Source organism: Schistocerca serialis, chromosome 3 (genome assembly GCF_023864345.2).
Source record: "Schistocerca serialis cubense isolate TAMUIC-IGC-003099 chromosome 3, iqSchSeri2.2, whole genome shotgun sequence".
Taxonomy (NCBI): Eukaryota; Metazoa; Arthropoda; class Insecta; order Orthoptera; family Acrididae; genus Schistocerca; species Schistocerca serialis.
In genome coordinates, this window is record NC_064640.1 from 491688525 (window position 1) to 491715543 (window position 27019).

At 40.0% G+C, this 27019-nt stretch overlaps 1 protein-coding gene across 4 annotated transcripts in view; it reads right to left on the bottom strand.

Moving 5' to 3' along the window:
- Nucleotides 1–27019, bottom strand: part of LOC126470377 (DNA fragmentation factor subunit beta) — a 154171-nt gene that overhangs the window by 48079 nt on the left and 79073 nt on the right. For all 4 annotated transcript variants that reach the window (XM_050098207.1, XM_050098204.1, XM_050098208.1 and 1 more), the window contains exon 3: nucleotides 6432–6527. In XM_050098207.1, the coding sequence (XP_049954164.1) occupies nucleotides 6432–6527 (96 nt within the window). The remainder of the gene's footprint in view (nucleotides 1–6431; nucleotides 6528–27019) is intronic.

Here is a 27019-nt window from a genome sequence, read left to right on the forward strand (position 1 = left end):
CAATGTGAATTCAAAACCAACATCTAACTTGGCATTTTTCATATCTATCAATCACTACCACTGGTGAAAGAAAAGCAGTAAGCAACAGAAAAACTCCTGAGACTGATTGGGAACTGCACAACACACTCTTAGATTTCTCGTCTGATCTTTAGTCATTGAAGTACATAAACACTTAGTAACTAAAAACAGGCTGATTAACAAAGAGTTCACTATGAAACAGTAAAAATCAAGATGCTTAGCAATACCAATATTTTCCAGTCACGAAGGACATAATCATGATTCTGGATATTAATTTATTAGTTTGGCTACGAAGTCTTCCGCGACATATTTCTTGAATAAAAATCTCTCGGTGTACATGCTGCGTCAACTCAGGATAAAACTCCAAGCTTTCGACCACTACCTCCATGGTCGTCGTCAGGGCTAAAACTGACTGTCGTAAACTAGGAAGGCTCCCACTTTTATATGCAAAGGATGGCTTCTGATTGGTTGGAATACGTCATAGCAACAGCGATATGGCGTGTTGTGAAGTGGTGCCCTATCTTTGATTGGTCTCAACATTTCCTTAATTTTCTTTAATTGGGAAAATTAAGGAAATGTTGAGACAAGTCAAAGATAGTTTCAGCTTAAGGGTGCCAGGAATTTAAAGTATTCCTTGCGAATGCGGCAAGAATTACGTGGGCCAGTCTGTAAGAACCGTTGCCGACCGCTGCATTGAGCACCAGTGCCACCTGAAATACAGGTATTTGGAAAAATCAGCGGTGGCTGAGCATAGCCTGCCTAACAAGCATAAGATTTTATTTGAAGAAATGAGAGTAAGAGCGCACGCATTGAATTACTGGGACTCTGTGATCTGGAAAGCAGTCGAAATTAAGACTCAGTAATAATAACTTTAACAGAGACAACGGCTATGCACTTAGCAACACCTGGAAGAGTGCACTGGATAAAGAAAAATTGCAGAGGAAAACTTCCCGCACTTTACCTCCTGATTCAAGGGATGGCGCTGCAAGCAACGCGGGATAGAAACTACATCTTTGGAAGTAGAGGGCACCACTTCACAACGCACCATATTGCTGTTGCTATGATGTATTCCAGCCAATCAGAAGCCGTCCCTTGCATATGAAAGTGGGAGTCTCTCTAGTTTACGTCAGCCAGTTTTAGCCCTGATGACGACCATGGAGGTAGTGGTCGAAAGCTTGGAGTTTTATCCTGAATTGACGTGGCATGTACACAGAGAGATTTTTATTCAAATTTATTAGTTTGTAAGACTGCTGCTGTTATAACCTCTCTCTCAGTAACCCATGAATTCTGCTCAACGATTTATTTTTCTTCTTCCATATGAGTATCAAGCATCATTGAAAACTACTCTGTAGAAGTATATTAAACTGAACAATTCACAGCTTCACCAGCATCACCACCATCAGCAGCAGCAGCAGCATTGACATCTTCTGTTGGATAATGATTTCTTGCACATTTGTATATGCAGTACAGTACCCAGCTGTTCACATTCATATTGTTCTTGCATGTCTCCAAATGTCATCTACCCACTTTCCATTGGGTCACCATCTCTGTCTTTTCTTTTTTAACTTGTTTCTTTTCCTGTCTCTCCTAGTACATCCAAATGTGTGTCTTATCACTTCCAGCTAAATAACACTTGGTATTTGAAAGTTCTTCCCGATAAGTCTGAATCTCACTGCCATAAGTCAAAACTGGTAACACACATCAACTCTAAAATAGATGCAATCAATGCCTTCTTTCTCAAGGACTGTTAGTACATGTGTTGTCATCACTGAGTGAAAGAATCTCTCAAAATTTAGGAATCATAAGGAAATAGTAAATCATATAGACATTCACATAATAACCACCTTAATGTATTTATGAATGTTAATCTTCCACTGCAAAGGGAGATGTTAAGGCCATTCAGAACTTCACCATCAACAAGGGTGGAAGTTATAAAACACAACACACAAAACTTTTATAATATTAAGTGTCAACAAAGGAACTGCCAAGATTCTAAACAGCTGGAGATCTACTTCATCTTCAACCACCATCAACTGAAGTGGTAAAAGTTAAGAATAGGAGAGTGCTGTTATTTGTACACTTTATGGAGCAGTGTTGACTGTTCACATAGTGAGGCAGGAAAAGAATGCAGGGGACTATCTTAACAGCTCAAATTAAGTAGCCAATAAAAGAAATATCCAGCAGACTAAATGTTTTGTGGCAGTAAAATGAAGCTCATTGTTCATGTCTCAACCACAATAAAACAAAAGGATATTCAATGTATGAATAAACTGGTTTCTGGAATATGTGGCAGTTATTTCTCCACTTCCAGTTTGCCCCACAGTAAGTACCAAGTTACATTACATATATAACATTCTGTGAAATGGTAGAGACTAAGCTATAAACTACAGATAACATCAAAAGCTTCAAATTTAGGTGCAAAAAACACATTAAATATTTTCTCCACTCTCATTGTTTACATAAATTACCCAAATGGTAAGTGAAACTGGTGTGTTGCCTACCTACATGTAGGAAGAAAAATGTGTACTGGCTGGCACCACTCTTATTCCTACAGTTAGCAACTGCAGCTGCTAATAAATTTGTTTTTCATGCCATTCTGGGTAAGTTCACAGACCTTATACCTAATTTTCTTATTAAGACATTTAAAAGGTTAAGTAACTTAACTTCTAAGCAAGTGTCACCTGAATCCATGCAGTTCAAGAATGATGTTAGCAGACATGTTACATACCAGACAACACAGAACAAGTAATTAAATTCAGTTAATACATAAAGTGAGGAATAACAAGTACAGTTTTGTGTGTATGTTCACACCTGACTGTTCATTGCATTCAAAGATGAGTGTCATGTATCTTGTGTCCACTTGCCCATCTCCATTTTTCCTCATACCCTGTACATTTAGAAACATTACTAAAACCTTATGTAGACCTAAACCACAATTTTCTTTTTGCCTATAGGGGAGGGAGTTTGCCTATAAGTTAGTCATTTTACTCTAAAGGCATGAAAAGTATTGCTCAATAAGCTGCTGATGCTGACTAAGTGTTTACAGAAATGAAACAGCTAAGGTTATCCCTGTCCTATTCACTACCTAGGACAGAAGCAGCACACCCAATCTGTTTGTGCATACAGGGTGAACATTAATAAAACCAACAAACTGCAGTGATTGATTCCTGAATGGAAATGGAGGAAAAAAGATCCTACGAACACGTGACTGGAAATGGATGGTGTGCATGCAGTGACAACAAATCATCCAGGAACACAGCACAGAGCTGCAGTGCACCCATGCCTCGTTCAAAGTGGCCTCCATGGGATAGCAGGTGAAGGGAATAGTAGTGGTTGCCATGCAGGATACACATAATCATAGGTTGGCTTACACCATGTTGGCAGGTCACTTGCCTGGAGCTTGTAGTAGGGTTCATCTCAATATCCTGTAGAACCTGGTCCTCCAAATCTGGTGTACACACAGTCCATCGCCCAATAGGTTCACATGCCTAAAAGGACCCTTGATTGCGCAAATGCCCAAATAGGTCTTGAAATGTGTGATGTGGCTGGTGTCTGTGAGGGTACTTGTTATGGTAGAGCCGTGCTGCCTCTCAACCGTTTCCATCTACTTGGCCATACACAAACACCATCTCAACTTGTTCACAACATAGGTACTGGACCATTCTGCTGCTTGCAGTATGCTGCATCAATCACACAACCTGCAACACACAAGGAACAGATGGAATGTGGACAGATGAACTGTCATCCATCAGTGACACCTACCGAATTTGTATTTCCAGACACACGTTCATAGGAACTTTTCTCCCCAATTTCCGATCAGGAATCTGTCCCTGCAGTTTGTTGGTTTCATTAATGTTCATCCTATAGAGAAAATTCCATGTGCAAGTGTGAGAAGGTTGTCCAAACATTTGCATAGCATGTTTCTGGGGCAGAACATGGGCACTAGTCCATTATACATGTACAGGATATGCAGAACCATTGAAAAGCCACATCCAGGCTGACCAACACCCTGACCCCTCCTCATTAATTTGCCAGGTGAATTTGATCTGGGGCCAGCATACCTCCCCATCATGGAAGCAGTCGCAGTAACATGTGCAGCTACCTGGACAGATTGCACAATAAGCTATAATGGGAGACAAAAAAATCATTGTGACATTTATTTTAAGTAGTTTAACAAGAGAAAAATTAAGACCTTTGGAAATAAGGAGATAAAAAAAACTCTAGATTTGTCATAATATGTAATTTTTAGAAGGAGAAAATGGAAATCAACATGCTGTTTCAGGAACCAAATGTGAAAACTGTAATAAAGAGCAGAAGAATTGAATGGCTGGGACGTGTCTTGAGAAGAGAAGAAAGAATGGTGAAGGCAGTGCTAGAAGGGACACTACAAGGGATGGGAGCCCTTGGGAGACCAAAACTGGGGTTGATGGAAGTCGTCAAGAAAGCCCCAGACATAACAGGAGCTCAAAGGAGCATGGCCAGCAACAGAGACCATTGGACTAGGCTAAAGAGTGAAGCAGTGAACCAACTTCAGTTTGTGTGGGCAACTTAGTAAATAGTGGTGCTGGTGCTACTACTACTACTACTACTACTACTAGTAGTAGTAGTAGTAGTAGTAGTAGTAGTAACAATAATAATAATAATAATCATCATCATCATCATCATCAAGGTCCACACTAGCTGGCACGTATTATTGCACTTGGCCTCCTGTGGCCTTTCTCCAAACATGTGGTGACTTTACAGTAAACAAGTACAGTACTGACTAAGGAAAACAAACAGCACTGTGAATACTTTCAGGACAGTTGTGCATATATTATCAAGTGGTTCAGCATGTCCTCATGAAATATCACAACTGAAACTAACAATAACCCGATCAAAGCACCCTCACTCTCAGATGCAATAATACTGCAGTTGACTAATATACACGATTCACACTTTATGTCAAATTGTGGGTAACTTCTTTACTTAGTGGTATATATTTTTACCAAAATACACTGCTGGCCGTAAAAACTGGACCCTCATGGAGGATAGCAAATAACTATTTTTTTCAAAAGAAGCAGTAATGATGATCATCATGGTGAAAGTCCGTGTTTCTGTAGACATTGTCACATTGTCCGCATGGATACTTATCTTGCTGCAAACAAGCTCATTTCCTAAGTCAAGGTATGTGATGTGTCTGTGCCATCCTGCAATGTCCGAAAACAACTATATGCCCTCTCAGGTGTTAGTTGTTTGGCACCATTAAGGTCCAGCATTGAGATGAATATGACTCCTCTGAACCCATTAATTCCATACTTGAATGACCGCTGTGGGAGCCCAACCAATGTGAGCTGCAATACTATGCAACGATAAACAGCAGTAACTGAATTTTCCATTGGTGCTTGGCAGAACATGGTAATAATTTTACAAAGAAAACACTTTCTAATGTTATACAAAATTATATTTATTTGGTCACGAACTGGCTTGTGGCTTCTCATGCCACCTTCAGGTGACCCCTGAAAATGGCCTGAGAAGCCAAAAGGCGGTTCGTGAGCAAATAGATCTAATTTTGAATAACATTACAAAGTGTTTTCCTTTTTAATATTATAAACAGCAGTCTCAACAGGCCACCAGCTTGGACTGTTGAATTCAGAAATGTGCTGGAAGATGCTTCTCCTTCACAGATGAGGCATAATACAGTATCCTTAAATACAACCAGCATTCTAATGCTATTTCTGATTAGGGAATTTCATATGTAATATTTCTTTATACAAGGTATATAGATGGTGTTACATCTACCTACTTTATTTGGTTGAACTGAAATGCTAATCATTTGCATATCCAAACACGCAGTACACTTAACACCAGTTTTAGGTTTGTTGCATGCCATATTCATGGTTTTGCTGTTTTAATAGAAAGTGGTGTAGGTTTAGAAGCTATAACACACACTTTCCTGGAGCATATTATGTTTATTTCCCATGCAATAGTTCTCTCTTGTTCTAAACAAGGATGATCAACAAGGAGGCATTTATCAATGTGAATGCAGATTACTGAATTTATATGCTCACTAGGAACCTTATGCTGTGATGCTCAGGTTTCAGTTGTGACTATGGGTGCCCTAAAATGAGTCTGGCAAGCTGACAGAAACGAAAAAAAAAAAAAAAAACAAGGGAATTAATTGGGAGGACATTTTTCTGGTAGAAAGCAGCAAACAAGTGTTAGGTGTAAAAAATAATGAAATTGGTATTGGTGGTGGTGGCAGTTGTGACTATATTTGGCATACCTAAGAAATTTATCTGTTGAGAAAATTCATACAAATTTTTTTCCCACTGCCATAAAAAAATATCAAATATTTTCTCTCTCAATTTCTCAAAATAAATGATAACCACAAGTTCCTTTAAAAGTATACAAAATGAATCATATTTTCAACTTACGTTTAACTTCAGCCGACCTTTCTTCTTCAGCTCATCTAAAGAGCAGCAAGCAACACCCACTCTCCTGGTACGCTTAGCATCAGATACTTTGAAACCCTTAAACAAAAATAGACAAATAAATTAATTCTGAGATAGAACTATAAAACTTCTACTATTTTATTAACTTCTGACCTATATTTAACACACACACACACACACACAAAGCAAATGTTCTCATGGTATTGATTACATTTCAGGTAAAATATTAAATGCATTTTGTTCTGACATAGCTACTGGACTTAGCCACATATTTGACGAATTACTTTCACATGGTATCTTTACAGCCAAGTATACCTTGGAGAGACCCCTGTTAATGTTAATAACTATCAACCTATTTCAATAGTAACTTCTTTCTTAATCATTTTCTAAAAGCTAATGTGTTTAAGAATGGGAAAGGAAAAGGGAGAGAAGGAAGTGTAGTAGGTGAATATGGAATGGGGTTAAGGAATGAAAGAGGAAGCCGTCTGGGAGAATTTTGCACAGAGCACAACTTAATCAACACTTGGTTCAAGAATCATAAAAGAAGGTTGCACACATGGAAGAAGCCTGGGGATACTGACATGTTTCAGATGGATTATATAATGGTAAGACAGAGATTTAGGAACCAGATTTTAAATTGTGAGACATTTCCAGGGGCAGATGTGGACTCTGACCACAATCTATTGGTTATGAACTGTAGATTACAACTGAAGAAACTGCAAAAAGGTGGGAATTTAAGGAGATGGGACCTGGATAAAGTGACTAAACCAGAGGTTGTACAGAGTTTCAGGGAAAGCATAAGGGAACAATTGACAGGAATGGGGGAAAGAAATACAGTAGAAGAAGAATGGGTAACTTTGAGGGATGAAGTAGTGAAGGCAGCAGAGTATCAAGTAGGTAAAAAGACGAGGGCAAGTAGGAATCTTTGGGTAACAGAAGAAATATTGAATTTAATTGATGAAAGGAGAAAATATAAAAATGCAGTAAATGAAACAGGCAAAAAGGAATACAAACGTCTCAAAAATGAGATCGACAGGAAGTGCAAAATGGCTACGCAGGGATGGCTAGAGGACAAATGTAAGGACGTAGAGACTTATCTCACTAGGAGTAAGATAGATACTGCCTACAGGAAAATTAAAGAGACCTCTGGAGAAAAGAGAACCACTTGTATGAATATCAAGAGCTCACATGGAAACCCAGTTCTAAGCACAGAAGGGAAAGCAGAAAGGTGGAAGGAGTATACAGAGGGTCTATACAAGGGCAATGCACTTGAGGACAATATTATGGAAATGGAAGAGGATGTAGATGAAGATGAAATGGGAGATATGATACTGCGTGAAGAGTTTGACACAGCACTGAAAGACCCGAGTCAAAACAAGGCCCCGGGAGTAGACAACATTCCATTAGAACTACTGACAGCCTTGGGAGAGCCAGTCGTGACAAAACTCTACCATCTGGTGAGCAATATGTATGAGACAGGCGAAATACCCTCAGACTTCAAGAAGAGTATAACAATTCCAATCCCAAAGAAAGCAGGTGTTGACAGATGTGAAAATTGAGCTGCTTCAAACCAGTCTCAGGACTGAAGACCACAACAACAACATCAGGTTAATAGGTCATGGCTGCAAAATACCAACGCGAATTCTTTCCAGGCGAATGGAAAAACTAGAAGAAGCTGACCTCGGGGAAGATCAGTTTGGATTCCGTAGAAATGTTGGAACACGTGAGGCAGTACTGACACTACGACTTAGCTTAGAAAATAGATTAAGGAAAGGCAAAACCGACGTTTCTAGCATTTGTAGACTTAGAGAAAGCTTTTGACAATGTTGACTGGAATACTCTCTTTCAAATTCTGAAGGTGGCAGGGGTAAAATACAGGGAGCGAAAGGCTATTTACAATTTGTACAGAAACCAGATGACAGTTATAAGAGTTGAGGGACATGAAAGGGGAGCAGTGGTTGGGAAGGGAGTGAGACAGGCTTGTAGCCTTTCCCTGATGTTATTCTATCTGTATATTGAGCAAGCAGTGAAGGAAACAAAAGAAAAATTCAGAGTAGAAATTAAAATCCATGGAGAAGAAATAAAAACTTTCAGGTTTGCCAATGACATTGTAATTCTGTCAGAGACAGCAAAGGACTTGGAAGAGCAGTTGAATGGAATGGATAATGTCTTGAAAGGAGGATATAGGATGAACAGCAACCAATGCAAAATGAGGCTAATGGAATGTATTCGAATTGAGTCAGGTGATGCTGAGGGAATTAGATTAGGAAATGAGACACTTAAAGTAATAAAGGAGTTTTGCTATTTGGGGAGCAAAATAACTAATGATCGTCGAAGTAGAGAGGATATAAAATGTAGACTGGCAATGGCAAGGAAAGCGTTTCCGAAGAAGAGAAATTTGTTAACATCGAGCATAGATTTAAGTGTCGGGAAGTCGTTTATGAAAGTCTTTGTATGGAGTGTAGCCATGTATGCAAGTGAAACATGGACGATAAATAGTTCAGACAAGAAGAGAATAGAAGCTTTCGAAATGTGGTGCTACAGAAGAATGCTGAAGATTATATGGGTAGATCACATAACTAATGAGGAGGTATTGAATAGGATTGGGTAGAAGAGAAGTTTGTGGCACAACTTGAATAGAAGAAGGGATCAGTTGCTAGGGCATGTTCTGAGGCATCAAGGGATCACCAGTTTAGTATTGGAGGGCAGTGTGGAGGGTAAAAATCATGGAGGGAGACCAAGAGATGAATACACTAAGCAGATTCAGAAGGACATAGGTTGCAGTAGGTACTGGGAGATGAAGAAGCTTGCACAGGATAGAGCATGGAGAGCTGCATCAAACCAGTCTCAGGACTGAAGTCCACAACAACATTAACAACATTTAAGAATGGTTGAGGATATTTGAAAAGTTAAAATTCTGAGTCAGTCACAATCTGGATTCTGGAAGGGTCTCTTCCACACAACATGCCATTTACCATTTCGCTGGCCATGTATTACAATATACGAATAACAACATTTCACCTAGTGCGATTTTTTTGTGATCTGCCTTCACAGTGCGAATCACAGCATTCTTTTGGTGAAACAAACTTTGTAGCTTGCGAGGCATCTCATGCAGTTCCCATTATGTGCCTTCTTCTGAATTGGGTTCAATTCAGAGACTACCCCTGTTCTGGTTATATACGGGGTGAACTCAAACTCCATTAAAAAAATTTCGAGGTTGTTCAGGAATATGTTCTAAGTACTTTTGTACAAGGGACATGTGGTCTATAGTGACTCATTACAGAGCTAAAACATAATTATGATTTCTCCTGCTGCCGCAATTAACTTTGTTTCTGTGAAAATACCTTCAAAACGGTGAAAAATCTGTAATATGCAATCATTCTATGACAGAAGGCTACAGTTTCTCATAGGCATCTATGTACAGATACAAAATACAGTGATGTGGTTGCCATTGCTGCACAGCATTCAGTGAACCCTTAAGCAAGGTGTATATCGACCAGTGTTCATTATTCAACCTATCCAAACTGCTGTGTAGCACTGTTAACATACAAAAGACCCTAGGAAACAGCGGGAGAGGGGAGAGGGGAGAGGGGAGGAGGGAGGGGGGAGCGGGGAGAAAATTACAAGCAGTCCGTAATGCAAGCTTGAGGCCCAAGAGTGAAATGGTGTGGGCATTAGTGTTGTGAACTGCAAATATGGTATGTGAATGGAACAATTTTGCTAACAAACAAAACACACAGTGCATACTATCAGCACTTGCACTCTTATGCACATATTTTCAGTGCAATACAGGAGCCAAAATAAACTGCGGGGAGGGCAGGGTGGTGGTGGGGGGTGAGATATCAAATTAAGGGGACCACACCATGGTTCAGGTTGAAAAAAAAATCTGATTTTCGGTTTTCATCATATTTTGATAGAATAAGGTTTTTTATTTAAGTACTCCGAAAAGGATTTTGCTGAAAAAAACTTTTTCGTGCATTTAAAGAGCACTTTCCTACCTCGTGTGTTTATGTGCCGTGTCCACTTTTCTGCTGTTTGTAAACAACACACTTTCAAACACACGGTTAGTTTTGTTCAAGTGTGATTGCAAATAGTTGTTATAGAGAGCTATGAGCAGGCCTATGAGCAGGCAATTAGGAGAAATAAAGAAAATCTGGAAGCAATGAAGAGAGATGCTTGGGCCATATTCTTCCGTAAGTCCTCTACTGATGATAAGCCAAGTCATGGATTGTGTCCATCAGGAGAAAATTCGTGGTGCAAATAGAATAGGGCTCAGGCAATTGGAGAATCTTATTCTCACCAGCATTCTCTTCCTGCTGCCATTAAACCTATTTTCAGAGACTTAGCTCATCCTGACCTTCTAAGGAAATGTCTACGTGGACAGACACAGAACCGAAAAAAATGTTTCAACAGCATAATTTTGAACCACCTTCCTAAAACTGTATTTGTTGGCATGCATACAAGGAAACTAGGAGCTCATGATGCTGTTATTACATTCAACTGTGGTAATATTGGAAAGTGTTGGTTACTGAAAAAGCGGGGAATTAATCCTGGTGAAAATATGATCACTGAGCTGCAACATTGCGATAAAATGAAGATAGCTAATGCAGACAGGTCTGCATCTAATATGGCCGAGAAAGCAAGACAAACATCCAAGAGGGTGAAAAAGAAACTGGAAGACCTGTTAGAGGCCAAAGAAGGGCCATCATAAGCAGCAGGACAGTTTTAATTACCTGTAACAAATTTAAAAAGTTTTTTCTTTAAAGTCAATTTCCCACAAACTAAAATTTTCAGTACATATGCCCCATTATATCAGAAATGAATGAAATTTTCAGAGACTCTGCATAACATAAAAAGCCACCTCTGGTACTACATTAATTAATATTCCCCAATTAGGAAGTTCACAAAAAAATATTTTCTGCAGAAAATGTTTTTTTGTTAATAAATTTAAAAAAGTATTTCTTAAAAACTATACAATGGATAAAGTAGATTTTAGTACAGTTAACTCTTATTAGCATCATGTAACATAAAGCAAAAATATTAAGGTCCTGCATCAAATAGTTTTTTTCAGAAATGAGTCAAATACTTGCCTAAATTAACATGGGTTAGATACGCAGGCTGTGGTCGCCTTAAATGCAATTACTCTGTAAAGAATGAAGGAAGATCACGGGTCTCCTTCACCAAAATACTCAGAAAATATCCCTGAACGATCTCATAATTCTTTTCAGTGGAGGTTGAATTTACCCTCCCATCTTACACTGATAAAGCAAAAATAATGCCGATGATACAAGCATCATAATCAAATCCAACAGAGCTGCAACAACAGATGGGATGGTAAACAAAGTATTCAAAATAATAATAATAATAAATATTTGCATTTGCACACTTCTGTATCATGCAATGTACAACAAGTGGCAGATTGGTTTTTAGCTTTCCTTTGTGCCCCTAGTATGAGTGTCCTTCAATAAATAATAGCCCATCATCTTTTTCTCAGAATATAGCTATTTTTTAAGGTTAGAATTTGGTGATATCTGTCAACATTTCTTTTACATGTACTATTTCCTATTTTTCTACATACTCTCCATCATCTTCTATGGTCTTATGCCAGTGTTCTGTAAGAACATGTATTTCCTGAAGATTGAAGCAATTCCCCTGTGTTTGTAGCCACATTTCCACTGCATGAATTATGCTTTCATCAACTTCAAAGTGTGTTCCATGTAAGGGATTCTTAAATGGCCTGAACAGATGGAATATAATGGTAGCCATGTGATTCACTATGTCAGGAGCTGTGGCTGTAACAGGACGCGATCTTAGTTTCAGCACTTACAGACACTGACTCTCTTTGCCTATTGCCTAGCTGTCCTATCAACTGCACCTTTACCATACATTGCACATAACTGGTTGTGGATGTTCATCACAGTTTCGTTTTCTGCAAACCTAGATTTCAACCACAGCATGTTTCTTCTATCATAATGGACTACCCCAGTGGGGGAGTGCAACAATCTGGTTTCTCATGACTACAGTGAGTAGCCGGAAAAAAAAAAAAAAACTGAGTGGACGATGGCTCAGCATACACAGACTTGAAAGGACAACTGAGAGGAAGCCATACATGTAGCCAAAAGAATCACCAAGGAGCATATGAACAAAACTTGAATAGCGAACAAACAAAATTACCTGAAACAAATGTGTCACCATATGTGAATAGTAATGTCAGCATCTTCAAAGCTTCAGACACACAAGCACAACTGATAAAGGAATGCAAGCTCTTTTTCCTCCTAGCAACTATGAAACCCTAAAACTCTAGACAGCCAATGCTGGTGGATTCAACAACTGAACTCTTTCCAAAGCTATGCAGTGCAACTGTTGTTGTTGTTGTTGTTGTTGTTGTTGTGGTCTTCAGTCCTGAGACTGGTTTGATGCAGCTCTCCATGCTACTCTATCCTGTGCAAGCTTCTTCATTTCCCAGTACCTACTGCAGCCTATGTCCTTCTGAATCTGCTTAGTTATTCATCTCTTGGTCTCCCTCTACGATTTTTACGCTCTGCGCTGCCCTCCAATACTGAATTAGTGATCCCTCGATGTCTCAGAACATGTCCTACCAACCGATCCCTTCTTCTAGTCAAGTTGTGCCACAAGCTCCTCTTCTCCCCATTCTATTCAATACCTCCTCATTAGTTATGTAATCTACCCATCTAATCTTCAGCATTCTTCTGTAGCACCACATTTCGAAAACTTCTATTCTCTTGTCTAAACTATTTATTGTCCACGTTTCACTTCCATACATGGCTACACTCCATACAAATACTTTCAGAAACGACTTCCTGACATTCAAATCTATACTCGATGATAACAAATTTTTCTTCTTCAGAAACGCTTTCCTTGCCATTGCCAGTCTACATTTTATATCCTCTCTACTTCGACCATCATCAGTTATTTTGCCCCCCAAATAGCAAAACTCCTTTACTACTTTAAGTGTCTCATTTCCTAATCTAATTCCCTCAGCATCACCCGACTTAATTCGACTACGTTCCATTATCCTCGTTTTGCTTTTGTTGATGTTCATCTTATATCCTCCTTTCAAGACACTGTCCATTCCGTTCAACTTCTCTTCCAAGTCCTTTGCTGTCTCTGACAGAATTACAATGTCATCGGCGAACCTCAAAGTTTTTATTTCTTCTCCATGGATTTTAATACCTACTCCGAACTTTTCTTTTGTTTCCTTTATTGCTTGCTCAATATACAGATTGAATAACATCAGGGAAAGGCTACAAGCCTGTCTCACTCCCTTCCCAACCACTGCTCCCCTTTCATGTCCCTCAACTCTTATAACTGTCATCTGGTTTCTGTACAAATTGTAAATAGCCTTTCGCTCCCTGTATTTTACCCCTGCCACCTTCAGAATTTGAAAGAGAGTATTCCAATCAACATTGTCAAAAGCTTTCTCCAAGTCTACAAATGCTAGAAACGTCGGTTTGCCTTTCCTTAATCTTTCTTCTAAGATAAGTCGTAGGGTCAGTATTGCCTCACGTGTTCCAACATTTCTACAGAATCCAAGCTGATCTTCCCCGAGGTCGGTTTCTATCAGTTTTTCCATTCGTCTGCAAAGAATTCACATTAGTATTTTGCAGCTGTGGCTTATTAAACTGATAGTTTGGTAATTTTCACATCTGCCAACACCTGCTTTCTTTGGGATTGGAATTATTATATTCTTCTTGAAGTCTGGGGGTATTTTGCCTGTCTCATACATCTTGCTCACCAGATGGTAGAGTTTTGTCAGGACTGGCTCTCCCAAGGCTGTCAGTAGTTCTGATGGAATGTTGTCTACTCCGGGGGCCTTGTTTTGACTCAGGTCTTTCAGTGCTCTGTCAAACTCTTCACACAGTATCATATCTCCCATTTCATCTTCATCTACCTCGTCTTCCATTTCCATAATATTGTCCTCAAGTAAGTCGCCCCTGTATAGACCCTCTATATACTCCTTCCACCTTTCTGCTTTCCCTTCTTTGCTTAGAATTGGGTTTCCATCAAAGCTCTTGATATTCATGCAAGTGGTTTCCCTTTCTCCAAAGGTCTCTTTAATTTTCCTGTAAGCAGTATCTATCTTACCCCTAGTGAGATAAGCCTCTACATCCTTACATTTGTCCTCTAGCCATCCTTGCTTAGCCATTTTGCACTTCCTGTGGATCTCATTTTTGAGACGTTTGTATTCCTTTTTGCCTGTTTCATTTACTGCATTTTTATATTTTCTCCTTTCATCAATTAAATTCAATATTTCTTCTGTTACCCAAGGGTTTCTACTAGCTCTTGTCTTTTTACCTATTTGATCCTCTGCTGCCTTCACTATTTCATCCCTCAAAGCTACCCATTCTTCTTCTACTGTATTTCTTTCCCCCAGTCTTGTCAATTGTTCCCTTATGCTCTCCCTGAAACTCTGTACAACCTCTGGTTTAGTCACTTTATCCAGGTCCCATCTCCTTAAATTCCCACCTTTTTGCTGTTTCTTCAGTTTTAATCTACAGTTCATAACCAATAGATTGTGGTCAGAGTCCACATATGCCCCTGGATATGTCTTACAATTTAAAACCTGGTTCCTAAATCTCTGTCTTACCATTATATAATCTATCTGATACCTTTTACTATCTCCAGGGTTCTTCCATGTATACAACCTTCTTTCATGATTCTTGAACCAAGTGTTGGCTATGATTAAGTTATGCTCTGCACAAAATTCTACCAGGCGGCTTCCTGTTTCATTTCTTAGCCCCAATCCATATTCACCTACTATGTTTCCGTCTCTCCCTTTTCCTACACTCGAATTCCAGTCACCCATGACTTAAATTTTAGCCTCCCTTCACTACCTGAATAATTTCTTTTATCTCATCATACATTTCATCAATTTCTTCGTCATCTGCAGAGTTAGTTGGCATATAAACTTGCACTACTGTAGTAGGTGTGGGCTTCGTGTCTATCTTGGCCACAATAATGCGTTCACTATGCTGTTTGTAGTAGCTTACCCGTACTCCTATTTTTTTTATTCATTATTAAACCTACACCTGCTTTACCCCTATTTGATTTTGTATTTATAACCCTGTATTCACCTGACCAAAAGTCTTGTTCCTCCTGCCACCGAACTTCACTAATTCCCACTATATCTAACTTTAACCTATCGATTTCCCTTTTTAAATTTTCTAACCTACCTGCCGATTAAGGGATCTGAAATTCCACGCTCCGATCCATAGAAAGCCAGTTTTCTTTCTCTGCAACTAACCCTTGAAATTCTGAAGTGCATAATCTTCTTCTTCTGTAGTGGTCAATCCAAGGATTGGTTTGCAATAGCTACAACGGCAGCTTGTCTCCATTCTGTGCGTCTTTCAGCTTTTCTCTTCATTTCTTTGTAGGTGTTACATCCTACATCTTTCACGATTTGATCCATGTACCTCAGTCGTGGTCTTCCTCTTGGTCTTTATCCCTCGACATATCCCTCTATGATTGTGTTCGGGAGTCCTTTATGTCTTAATAGATGGCCTGTAAATTGCACTCTTCTTTTAACAATGAAACTCCAGAAGCTTCTCTTCTCACCTGCTCTTCCCAGAACCACTTCGTTTGTGACCTTGTCGATCCATTTTATTTTGAGCATGCGTCTATAGCACCACATTTCAAAAGAATTTAGCTTCTGGTCTTCCTCTGTCCCAAGAGTCCATGTTTCACACCCATAGCATGCCACACTCCACACATATGATTTCAAAAATCTTTTCCTGATTTCAAGGCTGATGCTCTTAGATGTTACTATGTTTTTCTTCTTGTTAAAGGCAGCCTTTGCTTGAGCTATTCTACTTCTCACTTCTGCCTTGCTCCTTCCATCCCTGGTGATATTACTGCCCAGATAAGTAAATTTATCAACTTGTTCAAGCAGTTCATTGCCTACATGAACTTGGACTTTCACTTGATCTTCTTTGTCGCATGCCATTACTTTTGTTTTTGCTTTATTAATTCTCATATTCTATTCTTCACCCATAACTTGATCCATTCTATTCAGTAAGACTACAAGATACATAATCTATTTGGGTGAAATTTGGGTAATGGGTACTGCTAGAGAAAAGCACATTCAAAACTTACAAATACTATATCTCAGCAGTGTGAGGTAGAGAAATGCAAGTTCTCTGCATCATCTGTGCATTGTGTGTGGCATATCTTATGCAGCAAAGGAATTACACCAATGGCAGAGCCGGTTGATTCAATCAAGAAGCTGCCAGCCCCAAAAAACTTAAATGAATTACAGTCATTTCTGGGGAAAGTGAACTACTAAACAGAATACATGCTCCAGGCAGCTCACCTCACCTGACATTCGTTAAGTCATTTGAGGTAGAAAGAAGTTCTCTTCATTTGGTCTCCCGTGTACTTGAAGCATTCTCACTGTTGAAAACATACCGGAAGTCGACCCTGCGCTGAAGTGAAGTTCCCATCAGGCAAGCAACTGACACATCGCAATGCGGGGCTGGGGCTGTTCTCTCGCATAAGGATGCTGATGGTACGGAGCACTGAATTGCTTTGGCATTTAAGATGCTTTTGCAAGCACAGCAAAATTATTCACAAATTGAGGTGGCAGTGGCATTGGCCACTCTATATAGCATTAAAAACATTCCTCGTTTTAATATATGAGAATAAGTTCCTGTTACTTACTTACCGCATACCCCTCATTTCCCTTTTTGATCCATGTTGTCACCTTCCAGACAGAATGGTGCAGTGTTTGCAACCTTGGGCGCTGTTCTTGAGCAATTACTGTTATGACACTCTTTTTTACAATTACTACAATGACACTATTTTTCAGCCCATTGCAGGGCAAGCAAGTGCCAGTGCATTATCATGTTGAGTTTGACCATCCAGAAGCAGTGTCTTTTGCCCTAAACGTGACTGTGCGCCGCACCTTGTGAGATATCCTGATCACTGCTGGTGAAGTAGCATTGACTACCAGCCAGGACCCCTTGTCTGTAGAGCTATGTCAGTGGTGCGGATTGGTTGGCCAGAGTGCCTCCTAAAAGGATCAGAACATTGTTATGAAATTATTTTCCAGTGAAACATAAGATGAAAGCTTTAGTGTGGCACCACGTTTATTGGGCCAGGACAGGTGGCACAGACCATGTAGTGCATACATATCAGGCCTGTACTTGAACCAAGCATTCCCAATCAAAAGTCTTTCCCCATTGCCCCAGTCTGAACACCTTTGGGAGAGGGTGTGCATCAACTTCTCCAGTTCTTTTTAGGGTACAGTGTGGTTGCTGGTGGTGGATGTGCTCTCTAATTTTCCGTATGTGGCACGCATCTCTTCTGAGAGTGCACACTCTGTGATCAGAGCATTTGCTACCATTTTCACTTTTGAGAGAGCCCCCCCACACCATAGTATCAGACAACAGACTTCAGTTTGTTTTGGCAGAATTTAAGACATCCTGCCAGTGCAATAGAATGCAGCACCTGACGATCACCTGTTTCCACTCAGTGTCGAACTCAGAGGCGGAGTGGATGGTCAGAACCTTCAAGGTATAAATGAGGAAGGGACTGATGTTAGTGCCCATTGCTGAGCCCTTAACAGCATGTCTTACAACCTACTGGTCCACCATGGTCAGTGGACAAAGCCTGGCTGAGGTGCTGCACGGGGGCAGGCTGCGAAAGCTCTTGGATCCCTTGTGCCCTGCTCTGTATATCACAAGCCCTGTTTGTGTACTCTACTAACAGCAAGGTGCCACTGTTTGGGCTTGCATGATCATCTGGAAGTCAGGGTGTACACCAGGCATCGTCCTTGGGCGCAAGGGGTGTCAAATGTTACTCGTCACGCCTGGGCAGGAACACCTATTTCATCACCAAAATCAGTTGTGGCCATGACAAATGCAGGAGCCATCCCCACTCCTCAAGCCAGTGCATGGCACTTCCAATCTCACTGTTTTTAACGAGCACATTTTCTGGCCATCCATGCATGCTACTGGTGGTTCTAGGTTCGCACTGTGGACATGGCCACAGTGCTGTTCCAGCCTGTGCTCACATCATTATTATCAGAAGCAGCAGATGACTGAACTGGTACAGGACTGGCAACTCATGTAGATTGATTCACTTCCTCCAACATTGTCCTCAGCGACAGTCTCAATGTCTCAGCTGCAATTGCATCATCCTGTGGAACAGGCAGTGAACGAACAAGATGCCGTGGGAATGGAAACACATGAAATTGAGGTGCCCATGGGAGTCACTGGCAGGCCTACTCACACAATGCTCCCCCTTGCCTCAGCATGCAAAGCACAGAATGTGTCATTTCTGACCTTAAGCACCTATTAAAGAGGAAGTGATTTAGTGATCGAGTATAGATTTGAATGTCAGGAAGTCGTTTCTGAAAGTATTTGTATGGAGCGTAGCCATGTATGGAAGTGAAACGTGGACAATAAATAGTTTAGACAAGAGAATACAAGCTTTCGAAATGTGGTGCTACAGAAGAATGCTGAAGATTAGATGAGTAGATTACGTAACTAATGAGGAGGTATTGAATAGAATGGGGAGAAGAGGAGCTTGTGGCACAACTTGACTAGAAGAAGGGATCGGATGGTAGGACATGTTCTGAGACATCGAGGGATCACCAATTCAGTATTGGAGGGCAGCGCAGAGCGTAAAAATCGTAGAGGGAGACCAAGAGATGAATAACGAAGCAGATTCAGAAGGACATAGGCTGCAGTAGGTACTGGGAAATGAAGAAGCTTGCACAGGATAGAGTAGAATGGAGAGCTGCATCAAACCAGTCTCAGGACTGAAGACCACAACAACCACAACAACAACAACAACAACAACAACAGTTGCACTGCATAGCTTTGGAAAGAGCTTGGTGCTGAAGTGACTCCAAAAGGCAACCTCTTGTATTCACACATTCTGTAAATCTTATTTAGTACCAGGATTTTATGCTTGTCCACATAAAGAAGTAACTTCAAGTATGCATCCTTCAAATCAGTTTTTGAAAATCACTGCCCCCATGCTAACTTCGTTAAAAGTTGCATAAATGTTGATCTCACTTTGCGCATCGTTTGTGACCTTAAAATCACTGCAAATTCTGATGGACCCATTTGTGCTCTTCACAATGACCGTGAGAGTCACCCACTAACAAAGTGACACTGGCACAATGAGCTTCAAGTCCAGTAACGTCTCTAACTTGATGTATACCGCATCACACATTGCGAATGTAATTGGCCATGAACAATGGAACTTAGGGGCTCAGCATACAGCTGGAGTAAAAGTGACACTTCAAACTCTTTGGCCCAACTCAATGTTGCCTGGAATAACTGATTATAGCTTTAATAATTCTAGATCCTGGAATGGTACTGAGCTGAAAACCAGGTTCACTTCATCCAATAGTTGGAAACTAAGCATGGCAAATGCATTTAACCCAAAAATATTTACATCCAACTGTGAACTTATGACTAGTTACGAGATTTGTTCTTCCAAGTTCTTGTATTTTGCCCATACAGTAATTTTCTCTCGCAAAGAAATCTTTCCTTGTCTATATGAAATTATGTGCCACTGCCACGGCTGCAGATAGGGTTGTCCAAACACTGATGGATTCCCTGGTTAATTGGAGTAACTACAGCTCCCCTACTCACCTGAAATTGGGTTGTAATACCACTGATATCCAACTCAATCAGGAGTTTATTAGGCAGTTGGCTGGGTTCTGTGCAGACTGGAGTGAAAGCAAACACTGACTCTTGGTTAGGTTCTACTGCTCACTGTGTATTAATGAATACCGTTGCAGCAGCCTGCAGTGCTGTTTTCCTGCCCAGTCACACTGCTGCTAAGTGCCGTCACATGTGACATGTAACGTGTCAAAAATGTGGGCGCTGATGACTCTCATGGTGTGTCCAATAGTCCGAAGAAAACTTAAGCACCAATTGGGTGAATACGACAATGAGGGCCAACTTTACTTATCACCTAAAGAATGTGATCTACATTAAGACGTGTGGCTAGGTATTGTCTGTTTACTAAGTCCACTGCAGTCTACGTGGGAGCAAGAAGTGTTTCCTTATGCAGGACTCGTAACCTGAGTGTCATCAAGGGACTAAGTTGCCGGCACGTGGCAGAAGGCTGAGCTATTTGCTAACTATCCAAAAACATATTTTGAGCTGACATAATTATAATTAATGTATTTTATATAATGATGCAGTGCAACACACAGAATAATTTTAATCATCATAATCATCACATTTTTAGCTGATGCTGACACCTCAAATGTCTTGGTAATATTTGTGATTGTGCTTAATTTGGGGTCTGATGATTCCATAGCTTTAGACTGGACCTTCTCACCCATCACTAATCTAACAACTATGCCTCCGACTGAAGAATCGGCTTACAAGACTCCACAATTCATACATTCACAATTCCAGTTACAGGCGAGGCTTTGCAAATATGCTATCCAGGACATACAAGACTGATCACTATGCTTCCCATATACGTTAAACTGGAACTGTGCTGCAACAATATGAGTTTGATGGCAGAACTGTTCACTCAGCAGATCACACAGTTCAGTAAATTCCAATGCTTCAGGGCCCACGCATGGACGCAGCGTTTGAAAAGTTTCATAAAAGCTGCTGCTGCTACTACTACCACTAAATAACAGAGTGCTCTAGACTACAGGACCTAATATGTCTTTTATCTTGCAATGCAGAATAAATCTATGCAGGTAGTTTCTCCCAAGTCTCTAATGTTGTCAAACACAGGAAATGGCAGGGGTGGTGAGCAAAGGTGGCTTGACCAGCAGAATGCATGCCCACAGTTCGTACAAAATTCACAGTCTGCTTGATCAGCTCCTGCATCTGCACCCTCCTGTAGTAGTTATTGCAGATGTACCTGTTCCTCCTGCAGCTTTATCTGATGCTGTCAAAGCTCCAGAAACTGTTGATCCACTGTTCTGAGCTACTTTGCTTCATCGTCAAATTTGTAATGGACTACCCCAGTGGGGGAGCGCCACAACGTGGTTTCTCCAGAACATGGTAAGTAGCCAAAGAAGACTGAGTAGATGGTGGCTAACTGTACATAAATCTGAAAGGAGAATTGAAAGGAAATCAAATGTGAAGCCAAAACCTGAATAGCAAACTGACAAAAAGACCAAGAACAAGCATCTCTCAGTGAGTGAACAGTAATGTCAGCAACCAGAAAGCTTCAGATACATAAACATAACTGGATGAGGAAAGTGCGCTCACTTTCCTCATTGCCTATGCTGCCAAGAAGTCTGTCCAGGTAACACAATATCCCCATTGCCCGTGGTGGAGACATGAAACCATACAACTGTGAATGGCCAATGCTGTGTGTTCATTTTGTAATCCATGTAAAAATCTGGTGACAATACTAGATCTCCCCCTTTAATAGGTTGTAATGGGTGAATCATGAAAGGTTGCCAGACAAAAGAGAAAAATTATGTAAGTATGAATATTAGCTATAAGACTAGTAACTTGGGTAGAGACATACAGTGCAAGCTGCTTTTGTTTGCCCAATAAAAGGTCTCACACATTGGGAAACTGCGGGTTTCACAATCACTGATCACAAGTTGGTGATAAAAAGCAGCAGTCACATCCCATCTACAAGCAAACAGCCCCAGACATAAAGTAGAGTTCGAGAGTTCCAGTGAATGACAGCAGCCTTGAATGGACTGGCCTACAGCAGATACTACTTAAGTGAGCAGTCAGACTCCATTAACTTTGTGCACTAAGAAAGACTTGTAAACGTTGCCTGTATATACCTCTGGGCTACAGTTATTCATTTCCATTGTGCATCTGTCTACATGTACCTATGTCTGTATGTCACTTACATTGTTATGTGTACTTGAACCGATGGTTCGATTAAAGCAACAGAACCTGGCACTCTCATAGTTCAGGGTCTGTAGCACCATACATTGCCGAGTACGCCTGAATCTTAAAGTTATATGCCACAGAACCCTTTGTTCTGGTAAGCGATTGGAGAATCTAGTAAGCCTCAACTGTGCAACTGTGTACAGCTTCTGTTCATTCATTGCAAACACATGAAGAAGCAATAAAAATCAGACCAGTAAGTGAACCCGACCAACACTACCACCACCATATCTATCTCCTTCAGCCTGACATCCATGTCTTTCTGTACTGTCTCCAACCACAAAGACTTGAAAAATCTCAGCTTGACCCCACTGCTGTTTCATTCCTGTACAAAGCTGCTTGATTAACAAGAAGCAGATGAACTCAAAATCCTGCATCATCTCTTACCCGAGAGGAGCCTCTAAAGTAAGTATGTTGGGGCCTGTTTCATTAATAATTGCAGTGGTTTGAGGTTCAGACCTTTTTCTTTCAGAATAGGGTTAGAAATGACCTGGCCTGTGCTTCACCTGCCAGGAGAAGGAAAAAACATCAATTTTGAAACTCCTAGAAGCATGTTTTGCTACTTATATTAGTGGTTAAGTAAAATAAAAAAAAACCTCACTTTCACTCTCTCAGAATGGGCTCTTTATCACTTGCCAAACCAAGTTGTTCAAAGTCTTCTCGGGTTTCTCTGCCAGGCCAACTGATCAGTCATGAATTTTCTGCCTCGACATTTTTCTGTCTGGTATATCAAGTTGTATTACATCAACTTCCTTCTTGTCTTCTTTCACTGCAGCAAGCCATTTGATTGTTTAAATTTTTGCTTTGCTGTGAATTCCATAGAATTCCACAACCAGTCTAGTTGGCTCTACTTTTTTTTAAATATGCCCACAGAATTCTTCTATTTGCTCTTAATTTGTTTGTTCCTTCTTCAATATAGTTCGGTTCCAAAATTTTCATGAACACTTTTTGTTCTCTCTTTTGGATTTCTTCAGTGTCCTTTTTCTGTTTAAATGAGTGTTTCAGCTCTGTAAGGACACACTGTTTTTATAACTGTCTTGTAGTATCTCAGTCTGGTGTATTTTAAACTGCATTTTTTGTCAAAGAAGGATTTTGTAGGCTTGATGGCTGTTTTCATTTTGTAAGAACAAATTTCACAACCAGTCTTTTCCAGGTCAGTTTCCTGAATGATTTCATCTAATTATTTGAATTGAGGAATTATCTCAACTTTCCTGTATTTAGTTTTTAGAATTTTGGGTGTCAAGTAGTTTCTAGACATGATTTTTTTTTCCAAATGATACTTACAGCCCTGCTCCTCCTGCTATTCCTTTAAGAACTTCTTTTTGTTTTTGGTTCTGTTTGAATGTCATGATATATAAATGTAGTGATATAGAAATGTCGGGTTGTCTGCAAAAACAAAGCAGTCTACTCTAACATTGGTTCTTCCAAACTTGACTGGTTCATCAATTTTAAGCTCTGATTTTAGTCCCCACCACTCTCGGCCTAGTTTTTCTGAGAGAGATTTGAAAAGTACTGGAGAGAGTCCATCACCTTGTCCCCCTCCAATTTTAATTTCAAAATGTTCCAACATATTTCCCCTGAATTTTACCTCAGATTTTGTACTATTTGCTGTTTCACTAATAACTGTAGTGGTTTGAGGTTCAGACCTTTTTCTTTCAGAATTTGGAAGAGACTTAATGTTCACTATCCTTCAATTATTCTTTATTCTCTCTGGCTCCCTTTTTATATAGTGGATATATCAATTCAGTTTTCCAGTCTTATGGAATGTTCTCTGTTTGCCAAATGTTGTGCATGATCATTGTAGTTTCTTTTAAGTTTTTTGGGCCAGCTAATTTCAGTAGTATTGTAATAATACCATCTTAACCAGACACTTTGTAATTATTAACCTTTCTATCCAGAAGTTTCCTCTTCATTTGGTGCTTGTTAAAGTGGACTAGGTTTTAGGCGAGTCTCTGGTGGAAATCTCTCAGTGATCCCAGGGCAATTTAGAAATTTCATTTCAAATCTCTGCAAAGTTCTCTGCTCTTTTCTTGGTTGTTAAGTGCCAGTTATCCATATTCATTGTTAAAAGAAGAGATTCTGCTGAGGCTAGTACCTATTTAGCTTTGCTTTAAAAGTTTTATAGAAGTCTTCAATTTTACAGTGTATTGTCATTACATTCATATAATTAATTTTGTAGTCTCTTTTCTAGTTACCAGAACGTGATAGGAATTTTCTCATTTGTTAACACTCCATGTTTTGAATGCCTAGTGTTGAGTTTTACTTCCTTTTCACAATCTCCATTCCGCCAAGGATGTTTTTTCTGCCTTTGTCAAACAATTTAGTTTTGGGCGATTTTGCTAAGCTTCTATTTAAATTTTATTTATTTCATCATCTTTTGGCATGCATCTAGGACAGCTTCTGGCTGATAGAGCCATCTTCAAGGTAGATCCGTGACAGATTTAAATCCACTCAATACAATGCTGTGGCATAAAAGCAAGTACCTCACAGATAACACTTATGGCAACAAGAACGTCAGTCACAGATAACATTATGTGTCTAAGAACAAAATATAGTGAGCACAGTGCTTACAAATTGTGTGGTTAATTACTGAAATGGGTGGTATGTGTTGGAATTCCTCTGAATACGCAGATGCGAAATGAGCGGTTTCCATGATATGTTGAGCTGGAAACTCTTGTCTTGGACAAGCAGGTTGTCCACTAATTGTATTTCCACAACTTCCTTGACCACTGAATCCCAACAGGATGAGGTTGTGTTCAGTATCGTGACTTCCTGTATTCCATGGCATGGCCAGTGGAAGTATACCAGATGTAGAAGTACGAAACCGGAATTTGGATGCAATATTTACACATCCATTGTTTGTAATTGATAAACAATATTTTATTCAAAATAATCTCCATTGCTATTTATACATTTCTCCCACCTCTCCGGCAGGCTATGAATGCCATGCCAAAGACACAGTTTTTCTTTTGAAGCGAACCAGTCAGAGAGCCACTTTCGTACATTTTCTACATCTACATCTATGTGATTACTCTGCTATTCACAATTAAGTGCCTGGCAGAGGGCTCAATAAACCACCTTCAAGCTGTCTCTCTACCGTTCCACTCTCGAACGGTGTGTGGGAAAAACGAGCACTTACATTTTGTGCAAGGCCTGATGTCTCTTATTTTATCATGATGATCATTTCTCCCTACGTAGGTGGGTGCCAATAGAATGTTTTCGCAGTCAGAGGAGAAAACTGGTGATTGAAATTTGATGAGAAGATCCTGTCACAATGAAAAATTCCTTTGTTTTAATGATTGCCACTCCAGTTCACGTATTATGTCTGTGGCACTATCACCCCTATTTCGGTATAATACATAACGAGCTGCCCTTCTTTGAACTTTTTCAATATCATCCGTCAGTCCCACCTGATACAGATCCCACACTGCGCAGCAATACTTCAGAATACGGTAGACAAGTTTAGTGTAAGCAGTCTCTTTGGTAGATCTGTTGCAACTTCTAAGTGTTCTGCCAATGAATCACAGTCTTTGGTTTGCTCTACCCATAACATTATCTATGTGATTGTTCCAATTTAGGTTATTTGTAATTGTAAACCTCAAGTATTTAGTTGAATTTACAGCCCTCAGATTTTTGTGACTTTTAGCGTAATCAAAATTTAGCAGATTTCTTTTAGTACTCATGTGAATAACTTCACACTTTTCTTTATTCAGGGTCAATTGCCAATTTTTGCACCACACAGATATCTTATCTATATCATTTTGCAATTCGTTTTGGTCATCTGATGACTGTATAAGACGGTAAACGACAGCATCATCTGCAAATAATCCAAGAGGGCTACTCAGATTGTGTCCTACATCGTTAATACAGATCAGGAACAACAGATGGCCTATAACACTTCCTTGGGGACCGCTGGATATTATTTCTGTTTCACTCAATGAACTTCTGTCTGTTACTACAAACTGTGACCTCTCTGAGAGGAAATCACGAATCCAGTCGCACGACTGACGCGATATTCTATAGGCACACAGTTTGGTTTGAATACGTTTGTGAGGAACGGTGTCAAAAGCCTTCTGAAAATCTAAAAATATGGAGTCAATTTGACATCCCCTGTCAATAGCACTTCACGAGTATAAAGAGCTAGTTGTGTTCTGCAAGAATGATATTTTCTGAATCCGTGCTCACTGTGTGTCAGTAAATCATTTTCTTCAAGGTACTTCATAATGTTGGAAATACAGTATATGTTCCAAAACCCTACTGCAAATCACCGAGCGAGGTGGCGCAGTGGTTAGCACACTGGACCGCATTCGGGAGGACGACGGTTCAATCCCGCGTCTGGCCATCCTGATTTAGGTTTTCCGTGATTTCCCTACATCGCTCCAGGCAAATGCTGGGATGGTTTCTCTGAAAGGGCACGGCCAACTTCCTTCCCTGTCCTTCCCTAATCCAATGAGACCGATGACCTCACTGTTTGGTCTCTTCCCCCAAAAAACCAACCAACCAACTTACTGCAAATCGACATTAGTGATAAGGGCCTGTAATTCAGCGGATTACTCCTATTTCCCTTTTTGGGTATTGGTGTGACTTGAGCAACTTTCCAGTCTTTAGGTACGGAACTTTCTGTGAGCGAGCGGTTGTATATAATTGCTAAATATGGAGCTGTTGCATCTGCATACTCTGAAAGGAACCTGACTGGTATACCATCTG